At 45.2% G+C, this 20,295-nt stretch overlaps 1 protein-coding gene across 2 annotated transcripts in view; it reads left to right on the forward strand.

Annotated features, from left to right (window-relative positions):
- Positions 1-20,295, forward strand: part of SRGAP3 (SLIT-ROBO Rho GTPase activating protein 3) — a 209,503-nt gene that overhangs the window by 173,672 nt on the left and 15,536 nt on the right. Inside the window, exons 9-15 of one of the 2 annotated variants that reach the window (XM_025204779.1) lie at positions 124-321; positions 2,954-3,038; positions 7,126-7,153; positions 15,504-15,534; positions 16,183-16,243; positions 17,224-17,301; positions 18,517-18,651. In XM_025204779.1, the coding sequence (XP_025060564.1) occupies positions 124-321; positions 2,954-3,038; positions 7,126-7,153; positions 15,504-15,534; positions 16,183-16,243; positions 17,224-17,301; positions 18,517-18,651 (616 nt within the window). Of the gene's footprint in view, positions 1-123; positions 322-2,953; positions 3,039-7,125; positions 7,154-12,500; positions 12,604-15,503; positions 15,535-16,182; positions 16,244-17,223; positions 17,302-18,516; positions 18,652-20,295 lie in introns of both variants that reach the window. The other variant, XM_025204778.1, reaches the window with a different exon arrangement.

Genomic DNA, 20,295 nt, shown 5'->3' on the forward strand with positions numbered 1-20,295 from the left:
CTGACTACAGCGGCCGTTGACTCGCACCTGCTCGCAACGAGCTGCTGCTTGGCCAAGTGTTGCAGTAAAAATGGGCCCTTCTCCCAGTTTGTTTCACAACCATGCTGCCTCCAATTGCTGCAGGTACGGAAAACCCTGGATGCCACTCTGCAGACTTTGCAGGACATGCTGACGGTGGAAGATTTTGATGTTTCAGATGCCTTCCAGCATAGCCGCTCCACTGAATCGGTCAAATCGGCTGCTTCCGAGACCTACATGAGTAAAATAAACATTGCCAAGAGGAGAGCCAACCAACAGGAAACTGAAATGTTCTATTTTACAGTGAGTCTCATCTCATACTATACAGGGGACACAGCATTAATTGGTGGGGTCAAGGCCCTTTTTTAAGTGCTCATTAGTGAGCAGTAGGAGCCAATTCAGTCTGCTTAAATATTTGTCTTGTGTTTTTGTTTGAAATCAGGCTTACGGAAATGGCTAGGGAACAACAGCCCATCACTGGGAACAACTTGAAAAGCGCAAAAGGAGGTGTTAGGAAATGGAGCCTTTCCATATAGCCTGCTTTTCAACTAGGCTCCTAGGGCACGTCCAGATGATCCCCGCCGTGCAGTATGTGGTATGCGACACAAAAAACATGTCTGCAGCGCCAAATACCGCACAGTCAGGTGTTTTCCGTGCTGCAAGGGTGCCCTGCCCATGCGTGCTCTGCTCTGTTTTTTTTCCCCATGGTTTTTTTTTGACCCCTGGGTATCCAGGAGTCAGAAAAACTTGCGGAAATAAAACTGGATAAGTGCATGCACGGGTAGTGCGTGCCGCTGAAAAGCAGAGCCGGGCTTCCCAGATCCGCACTGCGGCTGCCAGCCAGGCTCAGCCTGGCAGGATCACCACTGCTGCAGCCCTGGGAGGCCCCCAGGACTCCAGGTAAGGCTGCTGAGGCCAGCACAGTGCTGGTCCCAGCCTCCCCTATCAACCCCGGGGGTAATTGGCCACACGCCGAAGCACGTGTGGCACAGGCATTCCCTGGGGACAAGTAGCTGTGGTGTAAGGTGTGCCTCTGCTACTTGTCCCTGGGGAACCAAACGTCCACGCTCTTCTGGACATGGCCATAGTGTTTCTCACTCTGTGGCGTATGATGTGTTTGGTGGTCTTCATTGATTTCTCCAGCTCTCTGGAGCCCTTCTCCCTCTGAAAAATCCACAGAAATGACTAAATCTCTATTCTGAGATTTCTCTTTTGCTGTTTCCTCTGCCCAGAATGGATTTGCAAATCCCTTGGGTTCTTGGAATCTACCTACATCTTGCAGCATTCAAAGGAGGGCAAGGTTATTCATAAGGAGGCCCTCATGCCCACTGCGTTCTCTCATTGACGTCAGTGTTCTCTCACCCTACAGGGCTACAGTCTGGCAGTCACCCTAGGAGTAAATTGAGTGGTCATTTCCATCATGAAAAGGGGCTTAACTGTGGGGCCCGTAAATATCTTTCTACAGAAAGCTTGGAGAGGTGGGTGTGGCAGGACCTGTGCATCTCTCTGGACCCTACCGTACCTACCTTTCCCCAAGCAGATTTTAGGATCTGAGGAGAATGGGCTCATTATTTATCTTGCAAATAATGCCAGGCATGAGTTCAACAGAAACATCCGACGAGTCTAAAAAGGAGCACGTGTTTCCGAATGCAGCGCAGGATAAGGCAGAGCTAGTTGGATCCTGTGGCCTATTCATATTTGAATTTAATCTAATTGCTTCACTGAGAAAGTTTGTTGCGCTTGTATTTGTAAGGAGTTCTTTTGCAAGTTTTTTTCCTCTGTCTTTCTCTCTGCCTTTCAGTTCCTCTTTCTGTCTCCCCTCACTCCTGGTATTGATAATAAAGTTGTTTACTTCCAGGGCATTACTGGGGTGTGAAGCAAACTCAAAATAAAATGGGAATCTGAGCCACAGTTAGATTCATAAGCACCTGGTAACCTCAGATGGGAGGATCTCATGCGCCCTCATTTCAGGAGGGATTCTGTGCGCCCCATTTCAGGAGGGATGTGGACAACATGGAGAGGGTCCAGAGGAGGGCCACCCGCATGATCCGGGGACAACAGGGCAGACCCTACAGTGAGAGACTGCGGGACCTGAACCTATTCAGCCTCCACAAGAGAAGGCTGAGGGGGGACCTGGTGACCGTCTATAAACTCACTAGGGGGAACCAGAAGGGTTTGGGGGAGACGCTGTTTCCCCTAGCCCCCGCTGGCATAACAAGGAGTAATGGGCACAAGTTGATGGAGAGGAGGTACAGATTGGACATCCGAAAAAACTACTTCACAGTTAGGGCGGCTAGGAGCTGGAACCAACTTCCAAGGGAGGCGGTGCTGGCGCCTACCCTGGGGATCTTTAAGAAGAGGCTGGATACTTACCTGGCTGGACTCATTTGAGTCCCGTTTTTGTTTTTAGGGTTTGTGGTTTTTTTTTTTTTTGGGTTGTTCTCCCGCCCTGGTGGGGGGTCGGCCTAGAAGATCTATTAGGTCCCTTCCGACCCTAAAACTATGAAACTATGCACTGGGAATTCTTCGTCCTGTATCACTGTTTGCACATAGGCAGAGCACTCCACCTGGGGAAGGAGAGAGTCTTTGCTTATTGAGGCCATTTCCAGAAGCCTGACAATAGAGGCTTCCTTTGAACTGTTCTCTTTGGGGCTCCTTGTGTTCAAGGCCCTGGCCTCCACCAGCTGGCACCACACAAAGGATTCTGTGTTAGGGTGACCAATGGGGCTGCTGTTTGAACCATGGGAGTGCAAAATTTAGGCCAGTCTTACTTCAGGTTTGTGTGTAATGGACTTTTGGTTTATCGGAGCCCGATAGATTCTGAACCCCCTTGTAGCCATTCTCCAGGTAAAAATGTTCTTTAATTAGAAAGCATTTTTGTTGAGCAGCTTTAACCTTCTTGTTACTTGTGTTTGTGTGTACATGCTTATTTCAGAAATTTAAAGAGTATCTGAATGGCAGTAACCTTATCACCAAGCTCCAGGCCAAACATGACTTGCTGAAGCAAACTCTTGGAGAAGGTGAGTCACGGGACAAGATCCCGAGAGAAACCTCACATCTCACCGCAGGATTTTTAAACAGATCTCAGACCTTCAAAATCTCACCTGCCACTCTTCTTTTTCCAGAGCAAATGCCAGTCTCAGTGTGCATTATCTGCGACTGCTAAGCTTCACAAAATGACAGGCAAATATATCCTTGCCCAGATCGAATTTAGTTTTTGGCTGAGAGTAGACCGTGGATCCAAAACTTAATTGTAAGGCTGCATTCAATTTGTTTTGCTGCCCTGTGTATGGGAAGCCTCTGAGAATGCAGACCAGAATGACAGCTGTATCAGATCACATTTTCTCTAGCACTGCCCAGGACTTTGTATTTAATATGATTCATCCCCTGTTGTACAAAATAGGAGTGGGGACCAGCAGAAGCTATTTAATGAAGCCATTCTCCTTATCGATGGAAAAGGCATTTGTGATGGTGCTGAGGCCCCCAAATTGGGATTCTTAAACCCATTTTTTCAAACGTGAAGATGACGAGTAATGTGTCCAGGAAAGTAATTATAAATGAAAATCCCTGCAGCACTGGGGAGCAGAGCCAAGCTGCAGCAGCTGTGTACTGCTCAGTCATTGTGCCCAGGGAGAGAAATGGGGTAGGAACACAAAGGGGAACATTTTCTAGTCGAGTTTCACTCTTCCACCAGGTGGATGCTGAAGGTAAACACTGTGAGCCGTAGAAAGTAATCAGAAGTTTACTTTATTTTTTTTTCTGTTTCAAGAGGCTGGGATGGCAGCAGAGATCTGGATGATGGGGGTGTCAAAATCACCTTGTGGGTCAGGGCATGGGGAAGCTGTGGCGGCAGCAGCTCTGGCTTTGGGTCCAGCCCAGAACATGTGATGGTGGCTCCAGCCCCTGCCACATGCCCTGTGCCAAGGCTGGACCTGCTGTCTCTGTGTGCTCATTGCCATGTGGTGTAGCGGCAGCTCCAGCAGGGGTCAGCAGCCCAGGTAGAGCCACAGGTGTGTGTGTGTGTAAGGGTGAAGCGGCCAGAGGGTGACTCTTGCTCACCCTCCTGCTGCAGATTGCCGGGGCCCGAGGTTGGCAGGCCGCTGTCCTGCCCAGCCACACCGATAGGCAGCAGGTGAGATAGAGCAGCTAAGTGTGCCGTATATGTACACGGCACCCCTGCCATTACATGAGATTTCAAGACGTGAGTGTGATTTGATCCTTAACAGTATTTCTGCTCCAGAGGCACTGTGTATGCTCAAAACTCATGCATCCCCCAGTGTGTTTCTTTAGTAATCTTATACTCTCTTTGTAAGTGTCCTTGTGTCATCTCTTATCTTCAGTTTCTTAGGCTCAAGGTCTAGATTGAGGAACCCCTTTTAGCACTTCCTTGAATCCATCCCTTTTCAGGACCGTGCTTAAGCACATGCTTAACTCTAATCACTTAGCTTAAGTGTATAGTTAAGTGCAGTCCTGGACAGAGACAGTTTCTTGTCTCTGATACCTGAGAGGGGTTTTTTTTAACTCTGCTAGGAACCACACGCGCGCGCACACACACACGCGCACACACACACACAGAGTGTGTGTATTTGTATTTTATTTCCACATTGCAGAAGCTGGAGATGATTTCTAACTCTTGGTGGTATTTCTACAATAAGGTGGGGGTTACTTAAATGAACAGTTTAAAGAAATCAGTTGTCTCAAGTCCCACTATAATACAGCACCACTTACACAACTCATCTTAACGTAATAAAAATTAATTAGCTTTTGTTGGCTATATCCCAAGCATATTTTCTCCGCCAAGTTTATTTAGCCTCAGAATCCTCCTTCCCGTCAGATCCTGTCATTCCTTTCCACATGGAGCATTCTTTTAAACTGAATGACATCCAAAAAATCACATTAAAATGTCAAGGAATTGCAAGAGTGCCATCAGAAAACTGCAGTTTATTCAGGGATCTATTAAATGCTTCCCTCCCCTGGAATTTTCAGTCCTGTGGATTATCTGGGTGACCTAGTCTCACACTGCTGCAACAGAACAATAGCAGCCTTTGTACATCCTTATTGAGGCAGTCCTAACTTTCATATCAGCCTGGAATGTGGATCTTATTTGATAGTCAGTCACTGCACATTGCCAGACAGATTCCCCCAGCAGCTGTTTCCAAACTCAGGCTCTAACATCTGTGGGCATAGGTGGAACGAGTGGCTCGCTGCAATCGCACCCATCTAGAGATCAGTGTAGAGAATCCAGTTGTTTCATGATGACAGTGCTGGGGTGATGGCACAGATCAGCGCACGCCATGGCTGGGCTGTGGAAGATGCACTGCAGAACACCGAAGTAGCACCACGAAGCAGGGCTTAGCAGGGAGAGCGATGGTTTGTTTCAGGTTGTACGGTGTCGTGTTTAAAGTTCATTTCCATTTCCTTCCAGCTGAGTGAGAACTCCTAAAACATTTCCACAGCATTTCCTGTGAAAATGTGTAACATGGCCCCCCATCATCTATGGGGTGATCCTGATGCTTAGGGTCCCTGCAGCAGTTCCACCAAGTAGTCTGTGCCACATTGAAATCGTTTCTGCCCAAACTGATGTTCGTCTGAAAGAATCTTAGTTTTCAGATCACTGCATGTTTTTGCTAGCGAGGAGGAATGCCCTTGCTGCACAGACCTTAGCTTTTGCATTCCCCAGCCTTCTTTGATAATAAACTGTATGGCGGCCGTATTGCATTCTCGTAGGGAGCAGGGGAAAGCAGCAGGATTTAGCAGTGGCCTTTCTGTGGAGGATGAGGAAGAGGGTCAAGGAGAAAGAGCTATGGACGCAAGTCTGGGAAACAGGGATGATTTGCTGAACTACTAGCAGTGGTGGAGGTGGAGAAGAGGGCTTTTGAGGAGGGATATCCTCCAAAACAGACTTCTAGACATCGCCAACGAGAGATGTGAGGGAAACCAGTCTATCCTTGGGGGCCTTAATGCAAGAGAGTATATGGTGGGGAAAGAAGAGCTTTGTGCCTCGTGAAGGTGACCCATTCATATGGATGTAATACAGAGCCTCTTCCCTGTGCATTCTGCTACTGAGTCTTGGCCCAGTAGTTTGGGCAGCAGTAGTTCAGGTATCTAGACATTCAAGGAGTGCCAGCAAACATGGTGGCCATGACATAATGAAATGTCATGATTGATCAAGGCCACTTAGGATGATGCAGAGAGGGCAGCAAGGAGGTGGCTGAGGACTCGGTCCTTTGGACCCTGATGGAGAGCAAGAAAGAGGGCCGTGTACCTGCCTGCTTCCTTTCATGTGTCATAAAAAATGAAGAGGAAATCAGCTTTCCTGGTCTTGACAGAAAGGCACAAACAGCATGCAAAATGAGTTTACAATTTTATCAGTGGGTTGACATTCACTTTTAAAAATGAATAGATCTTATCACCAGTGATACGCTGCCATTTATATGAAACCCAGGCACTATAAATACATGGAGGGAATACGAACATTGACAGCCAGAATAGAGTCTGCCTGGAAACGATTAGATGGACTGTGTTATCTCATGGGAAAAGCTGAGCTACTGAGTACTCCAGTATTCAGATGGTATTAGAGGCCCTCCATGAGGGAGTGGGATAACTTCAATGGACTTCCCTGGGGCTTTAGTCCTTATCAGCACACCCACTTTCTTTTTGGTAGGGTATAAAAAGATGATGCAAGCTTAGAGCCGGTATAAGTCAGCCTAGCTGTGTCAACAGCCATGGAGTTGCATTGCTTTATACCAGCCAAAGAACTGGCTAGTTCTCACGGGGTACAAAAAGAAACAAAGCACCATTTCTGGGCCTACAGTGAGCTGCTGATCTCAGCGGAAGTCGAGGACACTCAGCTCCTTACTAGATGCAGCCTTTGACATCCAAGAGAGGCAGAGCTAGTGAGGTAACCTAAAGAAACCCTCAGCCTTCTGTAAGATGTAGGACATTCAGGTTTTCAGCCTTCACTAGTAATTAACTTGTGGCTGAAAGAGCCCTGGTGGGTGGGTAGGGTGTGTGCGTGCATGTGTGCATGCGTGTGTAATAAAACAATACAGTCTTGACACTGATGTGAAACCAAGATGGCAATTGATGTTTCGTTTTTCTTTCCAGGTGAAAGAGCTGAATGTGGAACCACCAGGTAAGAGGGGTTTCCTCTATTTATCTGCTTGGGGGCAGATATACGACTCATTCTGCCCGAGGGGGTAAGACCCAGGACAAATACGGTTTGCTTCCTGATCCAGAACATTGGGTTTAAAATGTCACTGAATCCTTCAGCTCTCCTGTGGCTGAAGATCTTGGTTAGGACTGGAGAAGGTGAAGCCAGGCTCTCCCTCTCAGTGGCCTGCTTCTCTCCTACTTTGTCTAAGTGCATTAATTAGAACGATGACAAACAGAGCCTGGATTTTGCTGCAGTATGATTTTCAGCTGACTAACTGTGAAGTGCCTAGAAGTGCTGTGTCAGCACGGTGCATTGCAGTGTCCTGATGGATGGATGAGGTTGGGTTGTATCCCAGGCCAGTCTTAGGCCTGCGTGACACAGGGGCTGCCCCTTCTGAGCTCCAGCCCTGCAATCCACTGTGTAAGCAAGAGCTGGATGTGCTTTGTGGACTTGAGATGGTGCCTGGGTCACTACCCTGTAGCCGGCCCCATTGTCTAGCCAGGTAGAAAATGCTGGTGGCTCCCTGGGACTTCATCTGAGGTGGTAGATAGGGCTGAGGGTAAATTTTGGGGGATGAAGCCTTTCCCATTGCATTTTCAGAATGCTAAGGATGTGAAGCAGTTGTATTTAGCTCTAGTGACTTGCTATGCATTTCCTGGATTTACAGCTGTAAGAGGTGTGCCTCCCCACCTTGTAGGTCAGCAGAGCTGTCAGCCCCTTCTCCACAGCTTGTTAACCCCATCTCGTTATCGTTCTGTAATGCTGCTTCAGTGTTTAATAGGGTTTGCAATACCAACAAAAACATTTAATTTTATAAATGCTGAAATAGATAGTGGCTGTTGTGGCTGGCTGCCTTTCCAGACAGGAAAATGCATCCCTCCCCCCTTCCTACTTCAGCAAAGGATTTTGGGGTCCTTAATCTACTTCCAAGTGGCAGGGGAAGGATCCAAAGCATGGTAACTTAGAACGCCACCAGAACTGAGCACCCACAAAGGAGCTAAACAGCGGTGGCAAGGGGCAGTTGAGTGAAGGTAAGGGTCCCTCTTGCTTAGTTAGCATCCACTGCCCTGCGTGCATTATTCCTGTATGAGCGAGTGAGAAATCCTTAGCTCAGGGCACAGGGCTTGGCAGCATAAGAGGTCCATGGTTCAGTCTCCTGGCCTTCATTTTTTTTTCTCAAGATCCACAGAAGGCAAACGGGGTCCCCCGTATCTCGGGTATAAAGCTATAAAGGCACGGGCCTGATTCTACTGTAGTGGAACGGTCATGATTTCCAGGGGGCTGCCTCCAGTTGTCCCAGTATCAGAGGCTGGCTTACTCACCTGCTGCAAGCCTCACACTGCTAGAGAGCTCCTACATGGGCTGGTTCCACGTCCTGCCCAAATCACCAGCTACCCCATGTCTCCTCATCACTGGTCCCACTTAGAACAGATGCAAGATGATCACAGAGTGAGCGATGGAGTCAGTTGTTGGAAAGGTTTCTTCACAGATAGATGACCCACAGCTAGCAGCAGATGAAGGGTCAGGACACATAGGATTAGTGATCCTTTAGGTGTTGCGGTAAAGGACCAACTGATTTGATTGAAAGGACACCAGAAAAAGAGAAGGAAAGAACAAAAACTGTACCTAGAATTTATTCTGTATTTTCCTTCTCAAGACTGGGAGCCATGGGAATGGTATCACCCGTCAAAGTATTCCCAGGAAAGACTGACTGAGGCTGGTAGACGTAGGGTGACAATGCCCGTAGATGTACTGCTGCTTTTGTTTGCTTTCGTTTCTGATGGATCTCGGAGAAAAACAAACAGGAGAAAATCTCCCTTTCCTACTCGGCAGCACTGCAAGCCCTGCGCAAACAGCCTAAATACAGCCAGAAGGCCACAAGCTCCTTGCTGTAGAGCCTCGCCCAACAAGAGGGAATTATACAGCAGCAATCGTCCTTGGTCTTTTTGATTTACAGCAGACAGGCTCTTCACTGGACTGTAGCCATTTCTGCTCCTTAATTGTCAGCTGAAGGGATGGTTAGAAGCAGTAAAAGTGCATGGAGTCAAATTCTTTCTTTTAATTAAAGGCACCTGATTTATGCAGCAGCGGATCACAACTGTCACCTTTAACATTTATGGCTGTTTGTAAATTGTGCTTGTTCATTCAGCCTGGCTCTCTGAGAACTTTTGCATAAAAGGCTCCTGGCACCAATTTGAACTGTAATCATGAAATCCCCTTCTGTGGTGTCTTGCAGCATAAACATCCATAACGTTTTGTTGGGCTGAGGTTAGGGTGGAATAACGACAATAGATTTTTATTCTGTTTTCTTCCCTCCTTTGGCACGAATTGTTTGAGCCCTGTGCATTTGAATTTTGAAAGATATAGTTAGGTTGAATAGTGGGAATGGGAACGAAATGGTTAAACGCCCGGCCTCTGTGCTGAAAATAGCCTCCTCCGCATCCACGGGCCCCTTTCCAGGGGTTATCCACCCTAGTTGAGATAAGGGGGGGCTGCCTCTGCAAACTGGTCACCCACAGCCATCAGTGCTAGGGCAGAGGTGGATGCTAGTTGCCCCTGCTGCGTTGACATCAGTGGGTCTGATTCTGCTGCTCCGTAAGTGCTGTGCATTTCTCTGAGTGGTTTGGTGAAGGAGGGGACTTGGCCACAGGCTTTGACATTTGATTGAGGCTCTGGAGATTTGGGTTTGGAGTCCCTGCTGTGTGAATTGGATTAGTCACTTCACTCTTTGGTGCCTCCAGTCCTTTGCCTGTATTGATTGTAAGCTTTTGTGGGCTGCCTCTGTCTCTTCTTCCACATTTGTGCAGTTCTGGGGTGCTGGTTGTGGTTGGGGCCAACTGTAACCCAAGGAGTAAGTGCAGCAAGACCAGATAAGACCTAGGAGTTGCTTCATTTCAGTTTCTTTCCTCATGGACGTGTTGGGATGCCCTGACACTTTCCAGCTGTCTGTCAGACCCTCACTTCTCTGCAGTTTTGGGCTTGAACTCAGTTCTGTCTGAAGCTTCTGTGTGATTTGCAGTGGGGAGGAACAGCTCTGCAGAAATTCAAGCCTTCTCGGCCTGCAGTAAATTGCCACATTTAAACAATCACATATGGCAGCCAGGAATTCTTTTGCTTACTCAATTGATTTAAAAAACACTCTTCCAGATTGAAGTGAATGGAGAGATTTCAGCTGTGCTCCACCTAGTTTTGCTTCACATGACCTGGATGAGGGACCGTCTCTTAGAGGAATGTTGCAAGCACCATTTTTGATGTATTAAAAAACAATACAATTCCTAACTTGTTTTTTGGCAGTCCCTGAGGAATTGGAAGGAAAGGGGGTTCTTTAGGAGCGAGACGGAGCTCTAAATACTGTTTATTTACCAAATGGCTCTTTCCTACTGTTCTGCGCTCCATCTGGTCTGTTCGTTTAGGACTGTGCCTTGTTGCCAAGTGGCACATTTCAGCTTGTTGCTGCAATGTTATGCATAAATCTGGGCTCTGTGTGCTGGCTTATTTTGTCCAGCCATTTGTGGGTGCTGTCACTAGTGACTGAGGGGTTCTGCTGGCTGGTTGTAGGTCTTTTTGCATCCTCTGGGAGGCTGCCTTGACTTTTTTACATTTAAAAGCGGCATGGAAGGCACTGATTTTGAAGACAAAACAACAGAAGCCCACAACCTGTGTTAATGGCTGTAAGAAAAATGTGCTGTGAATCTCCCCCCTTCCCCCCGAACTAGACAGCACCCAGAGAGGATTGACTGTAACCCTACAGATAAGAGCTAAGTGACAAAAGATTTAGAGGTGTCGTCATTTATGTGCTAAATTACATCCCTCGGTTGATCTCTGTCTGGGGATAGAAAGCCTGTCCCCACCATTTGTCAGGCGAGAGCAGTGCTTCATTTTGGATCTGTCCCTGAAGAGAGAGGAGTTCACAGCTGCTGAGCATTCACTTTTCAGGAGGGTGTGATGAACCAGGATAAGCACAGGAAGTTGTTAAAAAACCTTGCAAAGTGTCACAGTTTGCCTTTTTCTTTTGTGAAATGTTATCCCAGCTGCCAGCAGATACCGAGATTGTGATGGTGATGCACCATGTCCTGAAGAGTGACAAAGAAACCTCCCTATAAGTAATAGGCAAGACCTTGACCAAACATGCTCAGCATCTGCATTCTTTGGCCTAGTTACAGCAGATTCTGCGTGGCCTGTAATGTATTGAGATAGTGTTAGTAGATGTGTTTATACCCTGATTACCATGGTCATTTCTGGAGAGGTGCGTTCAACACTCTTAAGCACTTTTTCAACTGTCTTTTTTAGCCCTCTAGTAATGTCCTGTTAGCGCTCTCTCATTGTTATGCTGATGATAATCTTGTCATGTCATATTGGGAGATCACAGGCAATGGGGGATAATAGGTTGGCTATTTTACCATTAAATTTTGGTAAGAGGAGTAGCTAGGATTCTGATTTGTAATTCATGGGGTTCTGGGTAAATTACAGACCAGCATGAAGAGTATATCTCTGCCTCAGACAATTTAGGGTGCCAAGCCTTGATTTTTTTTTTTTCTAATGAGCTGCCTGCAAAATAGACCCACCTCCCAACTCCTGCATTTTAGCATCTTACTCTCTTCATTGGAGCTCTGCATAAGCACAAGGAAGCCCAGTGCCTGGAGCTCTTCATAGGACTGGTGCCTAAGCAATCTGTCCGAGGTCTGTGAAAGCGCACGAGGCTATCCCCCTCCAGACTCTTGGCAAGGGCTTTGGGATAGTGAAGACACAACCCTCCGTGAACCCATGTCTGGTTTTACACTGGACCCCTGTATGGATTCCTTTGCCAGGCAGAGGTGATCTTTAAAGTGCTTAGGCCATGCCCCCATAAGACCGTGTCTAGGCAGGCTGCCTCCTAACCTAGAAGCAGTGTGGCAGCGGCTATTTAGTGCATTGAATGGGCCGTGTAGCCCTGCTGATGGACTATGCCAGTTAGTCCCCCCCATGGTGCCATGCAGATGTGGCAGTGTTGCTGGCAGCTTAGGTGCCCCTGGCTCAGAACAGGGCAGTGTATCGAGAGGACTGTTGCCAGGCGTGGTAAGTTTAGTACATAGACATGGAATTAGTGAATATCCCTGCCTCCATTTAAGCCATCTCAATAAGTGGGGAAGCAGCATCAGACTCTCCAGGAAAGTGCTGGTGGGGAGAACAGACGCAGGGTGTGTGTGGAGCCAATGCACTAGTTCTCACAGAGTCTTTTTCCCCTGTTTCCCCCACCCTGTTTGCTGAGATCTTTCCCCATCATTGTATTTATGTTGGTGTCTTTTTATTTTATTTTATTTTATTTCTTTTGTTCCATTTTTCCCAGGCCCCCATGTCTTCCCCCTAAACCACAGAAAATGAGGAGACCTAGGCCTCTCTCAGTCTATAATCATAAACTCTTTAACGGCAATATGGAAACATTCATTAAGGTACTTGCTAGCTGACAGTGAGAGTCTATGAATGCTCTGAATGTAATGGTGGCTTTCCTTTCCTAATTGCTAACTCCTTTCCTTTCTGGGACCTGGTCTTTCCTATGCATTGTGCATACTATTAACATGGCTAGTATGCTCTTTGCCTCAGTGAAGATTTCTATCCATAGCTGTTCTCACTTCTGGTGCATTCATTACATTATCTGTCACACATCTGTCTGCATCGTCTGGGAAGGAAAAGGTAGTATTAATGACCCTTGTGGAGCCAGGATGCAATTCTGGCCTGTCAACAGGTTAATTGAAATCTTCCATATCTTATCACAGCAGGCATAGCCATCTTGGCTCTATAAGATGCTATTATTTGAGCATGCTGGTAGTAAACAGCAACACATCCACCTGTCATAGAAAGAGACTTGCTGAAGATCAAGCAGGAAGCAAAGAGAAAATCTTCCAAGATCACACTATTCAGACTGATGGGGCTGGTAGTGTTTGGGGAAGGGAAGATGCAAAACAAAATACTTATTGGCTTCTTTCACAGGCAGGTGGAGTCCTAGACAGTCCCGAGAGGAGGAGGGCTGTGGAGGTGAGGGAAGGAAGCCAGGTGACAGGAGGACATAGTCTTCCAGCAGGATTCCTTGAGGAATTTCCAAATAGAAACTTTAAAAGACTCCGCCTCAGCATTTCAGTGCCCCCCCCCCCCTTTTTTCTTCTCCCCTTGACATGGTTGCAGGAGAACATCAAATGATGCATAAACTCTCCAAAATTGTCTCCCAGTTATAGAGAATGACAGCAAAGCAGACTTCTGCTGAAGCATTCTGTGTATGGGTGTCTTGAGTGGGTGTACAGCTCTTCAGTGTCGCTTAAAAAAGAATCAATCTAGTCAGCTTCAGTGCCAAAGGCTGGTAGAGTTGACTGATGCCGTCTAATAAAATCAAGCACTTATCGGGTGAAAAAATATTCCCCTCAAACGATTCATTTGCAATAAAACCAGGCCTGGCTTGTGTGTTGTTAGACTCACTGGTCCTCCCCCTTGCAGGAACTTCTGCTCTGACACAGGCTGGGGAGCAGAAGAAGGAATCTAAAAGAAGGAAGGTGCTTGTATTGTCTGAGCAATGTAATCCTGTTCTGCTTAAGCATGTGCTTCACTTCAGTCAGTGCTTAAGTGCTTCACTGCAAAAAAACCCACCAAACAATATGACACGGGAAACGTGATGATAGTTTTTCCCTCCTGTTAGCCTCTAAGTACAGAAGCCAGCAGCTACTTGAGTGAATCTAGCAGCTTTGCCTCAGCTGTGGTCTAACTGCCTTTGATCATAGACACATGCCTTTGATCATTTTGGACCAAATTATGCTTTTTAGTTACAATGGTACAGATCAATTAAGTTGGTTGATGCTAACGTAACTAAGGGCCTGACTGGACTGAAAAGACATTTATGCTGGTGTAATTTGGTTTTATCCATTGAGGTAAGTGACACTTGAATCCAGAGCAGGCTCATATTCTGGGACAGCTGCTTGCAGTAGATGCTTTTATAGCACTTCACTGCGAGGTATCAGAAGAGCAGGTATTAGCCTGTTTGCATTCAGCAGGCTGCTACCCCAGGATAAAGAAAGCAGACTATAAGTACAGCAGTGTAATTATACACTAGTTTAGTTTTACCCCTGATTTTTATCCCAGGATAATTTCTGCACCTGATTCAAATAGGTTGCCTTGGTGTAGGGGTTTACATCATCTGCCTGCTCTTTGCCTATCACTGTGTAGGCTGTTTACATCAGTGTAAATGTGTTGTCTGTCCAAGACCTACCAGCTGAATGTGTTAGGCATACAACTGAGCATCCTCTTGCCCCCTGCAAACTGCATAATCTGAATAGCCTGAGAATAATATTGAAGATCTTTGAAGATGCCTCCAAAAGTCATCACTCTTTATGCCCAAAGGATAAATCTAATAGCCTAACTATTGATCCACCAAAAGCTAACCCAGCGACACATTCTGTTTGTGGCGTAGCCTTCCAAAGGAAGTGATGAAAACCCCATTAATCCTAAAGTAGATATAGCGCTAGAGAAAATATTATAGCAGGCAGCACTGACAAAGGTTGGATTAGATCAACTAATAGGTCTTTTCCATCCCTGATTTAGATACTTCTATTATGCTGTTTTTATGTAGAAGGAAGCCTAAATGCAGTGCTTATAAATGGCTAGCGCATTGTCACGAATAATAGACAACCCAGATAGAGAAAGCCATTAATCTCTTTAATACATGTAATTGTCCATACTTAAATTGATTTTTAAAAATGTCATGTTCATTAAAACCCAGCCTGTTAAAATATTATTCTAGAGGAATTAGCTGCATTGAAACCTCTCTGAATAGACTGGTGTCCTACATAATAAGGAGAGTACTGTGGGCAACCATTAGTAGTGTATTTAAAAGCCTGGGAGTTTCTGCACCAGCTTGGAAGCAGAGTTTGTCTGGTCCTGAAACTTCTGCCTGATAGCAAATGCTTCAGTGGAAAGTCTAACCCTCCCCACCAAGAATGGACAGTTGTGGAATGGCTGTGATGCTATGTTTCCCTCTGAACTGTGGAAGAAACAAGGGGAAAAATTGGCATCTACTTTTAATGCAATGAAACTTTAGGCAATTCAGCAGAAAGGTGGAAGAAGGAAAATTGGAACAGATCTGGCAGGTAGCTTCTGAATGCTCACCAATCACTGAGGCTCAGATGCTGCATACTCAGCAGGTGATGGGGTAAGGCTGCAGAAAAGCTGTGAGCCTGAATTGGACTTTTCTAAGCTGCCATTGCATTTGAGCTTTCATGGCCTCTGGGTGATATGCTTACTTTAACTGATCTTATTCTTGCTTAACCTTCTCTTTTTCTCCTGCTTTGCTGCTTTTTTGTGTTGTCAGAGGAAGAAGGAATGCTCGAACAAGAAATCAGGTATTTACTAGAGGCCCTCCTCTCCAGACCAAATCTAAATCAAACTGAGGGATGCCGTTGTAGCCCAAACTATAAAAGCATCCACTTGCAAAGCCAAATGTGTCTGCAATCTACCCCCATTCCATTAGGGGCTATGTGAGAAAGCAGCTAAGATACGAAAACTAAATTCATTCTGGGGCCAACCCCCATTTTTAGTTCCTAATTAATGTATTTCACGTACTTCTTTATATAATGTAACTTCTATTGACAATGGCTGTTTCTTTATGTAAATCCTGTAGCTGGAAGGTTATTTCATCACTCAGGTAAATTGCAAGTCTTTGGGGGTCATATCCCACCTTCGAAATAGAGCAATTATATTTCAGTTGCATTTGTCCCCTATTCTGTTTTGTTTTTCAGCCAACCAGATAAAGAGAAACAGCCTTTCACACATATAGTGGAGGCCTTTTTCATAAATAATTGACTGCACATAAGTGGATTCAGCCCTCTTTGCTGGCTTGGCATATTTAGCACCTCCTTCTCTTGCTTATTCTCTTACTAAACTCAATGACACTGATTTTCAAACCTGAGCGCTTGTATACTGTACTTAAATAAATGTCCAGTTTACGCTTATCGACAAGCCAGTAAATTCTTAATTCCTTGTTTTTTAAGGATTCAGGGCAGGCAATCCCACTCGTAGTGGAAAGCTGCATCCGATACATCAATTTGTACGGTAAGCTAATTTAATGTTTGCCTATAATTTCAGTGGAAGCTGTTGCATAAAAGTAATAAAGGACTTTCAATTCACAGCCAAGTATAATGGAGGTGTCATCTATCTTTATTAACTATACGGGGTTGGGTTATAAATCTGACAGCATAAGCTAGGACGTCATTTACAAGAGTGGCAAATATTTAGTTCCTGTAAGTGTTTATTTTGGGGTTAAATTGTTCATTTGGGCCATGATCCAATGAGAGTCCTTCCGGCTGTTTGATCATGGGGACTTCAATTGGAGAAATTGAGTAGAAATAAAATCTTATGATGATGATTATGATTCCTTTTCTTGCACATAAAAGACGTGCCTTAGCCAATAATTCTTTCCATTTATTTCAACAAGAACAGAGGAGAAAACAGTTAAGCGTCTTCAAAGAGCATGCTGCCTACCAGGGGTCAGGTCAGACAGGGTACAGACTGCACCAGCCACTGCCCATTGGCTCTAAGCAGCCTGATACTTTTGTCTCCACACTTTTAGCTATCTGTCATCTCCTCCTGTTTCACAGATATTTTATCTGTCTGCATCATTGGGCAGGTGGTGGATTGGGGCTCTTTTCAACTTGAGATGGTGACAAGGGAGGTCAGGAAAGTGAGATTTCAAGCCATTTATGGCAACGTCTGTATATTGCTGTGCTCTGGTCAATATGGAAAATACTCTGTGGTGCCAGCCACAACGAATTTCCGTTTACCTTTCTGTCCGCAAATTAAGTGTTTGTTTTCTGGAGCTTAGTAAGGCTTGATTTTCCAGCTCTCTCGTTTTGGAGTGCATCTGCATATTCTTTCCAAAGACACTGTTCTCTGACAAATATTGTCCTAATATGCGAGCATGGCATAGTGGCCCACATCTGATTTCAGCAAAACAAAGGAAGTGAAATTCTGAATTGCCAGCAGAATGGCACAAACATCCCGTTCACTGTTCTGTTTTACTTTGCACTCTCTAGGTCTTCAACAGCAGGGTATTTTTAGAGTTCCTGGATCTCAGGTTGAAGTCAATGACATCAAAAATTCATTTGAAAGAGGTATGTGATTGGCAGGTGATCCTGCCAAGGTATATTGATTAAGACTGGAGTGTCTGGTCTCTCTCCTAGAGTTTATTGAGGCGGAAGATATTATGGGTGGGAGTCTCAATCAGAATTGATACATAATTCTTCCCTGAGGCATTTTTGTAACTCACGCCCAGCAGGTGTTTCTGTTACAAGGAAATGGGATGCTTTTCTCTAGGAAAATGGGAGCTCCTCTGCGGGGAAATGAGATGATATGATAAGGCTCTGCTTTCCAAGAGTTTTTCTTTTATCAGCTTTCCTGGACAGTAATAAAGTATTAGAGAAAAGTTACTATATTTAATGCTCTTATGCTGAGTGTCAGCCTCCTTGATCCCCTGGTTTCATATTACCCCAGCAAGGTAACTATAACATGTGCAATATAGAGAATGGGCTAATTGCACTGTGCTGCACGAACTGTCGTTACAGCTGTAACTTAAGCTTTGTATAAAGCAAAATATGGCCTACCTAGTACGTCTGCTGACTCTACCGATCGCAGTTTCTAATGCCTCTCTGAGGAGAACTGCAGAAAGGATTGCACAATTAAGGAGTTTATTTAAACATAATTTCTCTAGATGAAATTATATGCCCTGTATTATATGGGGGTCAGATGGGTGTGATCATAATCATCCTTTTGAATCTATACCAACCATGCAGGTTCTATTTGGCATTTTTGGAGATAACTAAGGGACTTGCACATCCATTTACCATTTAAGAAATGGCTATCTAAATCTCTTCATGCAGTGCCCTCCAGTGCCCTCGTTATGCTATCTGAAAGGCATCCCATGGATTTCAGTGTAACACAGGTGTGCTGGCACACAATTCCTTGTCTTCTGCAGCTCTCTCAAACTATCATCTCACTCAGTTATGAGCTCTTGTCTTGCATACAAAAGATGCAGCAGGCTGAAAACTATGAACGAAAACTAAATAACGCCATGCATAATTTTCTGGAAAGTTTGTAAATCTTTGCCATGACAATTACCCTTGTGCCCTTGATTACCATAAGTTGGACTATAGCATGTCTCAGCATGGTGCTGTTTAACACGCTATCTTATTAAGCCCTTGACATTCTTGGAAATTAAATAGTGTTACCACTTCACATACTGTTTTCTTGGTCACTGGTTTTCCAATTCTAGTCAACTGAACAGTGCTTGCTGCCTAATTCAACTAGAATTAAACCTTTTATCTGTTCAGGTGAAGACCCCCTTGCTGATGATCAAAATGAACGAGACATCAATTCAGTTGCTGGGGTCTTAAAGCTATATTTCCGAGGACTGGAAAACCCCCTCTTTCCTAAGGAAAGGTTTCAAGACTTGATATCTACTATAAGTAAGTACAAACAATGAGGTACAGATAAGCGTTTTGCTGCCCCAAGGTATTGTGGCCTCTACTCAACAGAGGAGGAGTGGTCAGTAAGATCTAGCAGTACAATAGGCACAAACATCTCAACTAAACCTCTTGGATTTGCTAAGTTATTACAAGTAAATGGAGAGAATGACCTGAAGAGATCAGCAATCCTCTTATTGTCTCACCATTTGCACTTCCTGTCCCCAAAAGACCCAGAAAATGCTGGGATACATTCACACGTGTAGGGGAGGAGCAGTTTGTTTTAGACTTTCATGGGTTTGGGTTTGAATTCATGGAGCTCAAGGGGCTGCTGCTTTTCTCTAGAACGTTCTGCCCAGCTCTGTTCAGTCCACTGGAACTGGGGAAACTGGTTTCTGGGGCTTAAGTATGTTTTTCCCAATATGTCATGGTACTGATGAATATTTATTGGAAAATGATGGACATTCTTGGTGCCCTTTAGGGAAAAGGAGAATTGATAGGATGAATTTGCAGTTTTAGACATGACGGGGAAATAAGCTGTGCATTTGGATTATAGTGATTACTGTTAGTTTGCAAAAGAAATACTCCAAACTGATTTTGGTTCCAGCCTAGCTAAGCATATATTTAAGTAAGTGAAGAATTCAACTAGGGTTGCTTATGTGCTAAAAGGTAAGCTTATATTTAAATGCTTCTAAAGCTTTTCCTTTCCTCTTTCTTACACTTCTCAGCTGATGATGAAGTATCATAATTAAAGGAAAGACTTCAGCATCTAATTCACATTAGAAATCTGGTGCTAAATGTCGTCCTGTTCTCTGGGTGTGTCTACACAATATGTGTACTGCGGAGTAGACTAATTAGCTGCACAAAAAATGTTGCACTTCTACATGTGCACCCCTATTAGGTTGGAATAAACTAATTAATTCCACAGCAAAATAGTACTTGCCTGCTGGCTACCCTGCGCTGAAGCACCCGCATGCCCCAGCCAGCTCCTCTGCAGTACACTAGGTTGGGAGGAGCAACCCTGGGCTGGTAGGATGATCCATGGGCCCCCCGCCAGTTGAGGTTGCTCCAACCCGGCTCAATGTGCTCCAGTCCCTGGTGTGCATTCAATGGTGCATTTGGGACCAGTAAGCACTGGAGCAATAAACTCTGGTGTTTATTGCTTCGCATTACATTGCATGCGTAGACGTGCTCACTGTCTCTAAAATAAATGCAATATAATTTATATCTCAGCTTACATGGACTGGGAAGCTTTTGACATTTGAAAGCCAATGCTGTCCCTGCTGTGAGATGTTGAAGCCCTTTTCAAACTGTTCTACCCCACCCTATTACCCAAGGTAGAAAGGTGAGCTCATCTGAGCGAGCTCTCTGGTCCCTCTGCTGCTGCTGTATGACTGAAAGCCAGTTTGATTTCCCCGGGCTCTAGGAAGTGTGGGATGAAGTGTTGTGAGATGGGGTTGTGTATGTCACGGTGCCGTGTAATTCATTGTTTTTGTGATAAGAAAGAAGAACTCTTGTAACATGCAAAAGTCTGCTTGTCACTTCTGCTTAGCTGAAAGCTGAGTTTTCATTGGAAATCTCTCTCAAATGCACGTGATCAAAAATCAGATAGAAAAGTCATCCTGCTTGTAGGGGTTCATTCAGCAG

This window comes from Alligator sinensis, unplaced genomic scaffold, assembly GCF_000455745.1.
Source record: "Alligator sinensis unplaced genomic scaffold, ASM45574v1 scaffold451_1, whole genome shotgun sequence".
NCBI classification, from domain to species: domain Eukaryota; kingdom Metazoa; phylum Chordata; order Crocodylia; family Alligatoridae; genus Alligator; species Alligator sinensis.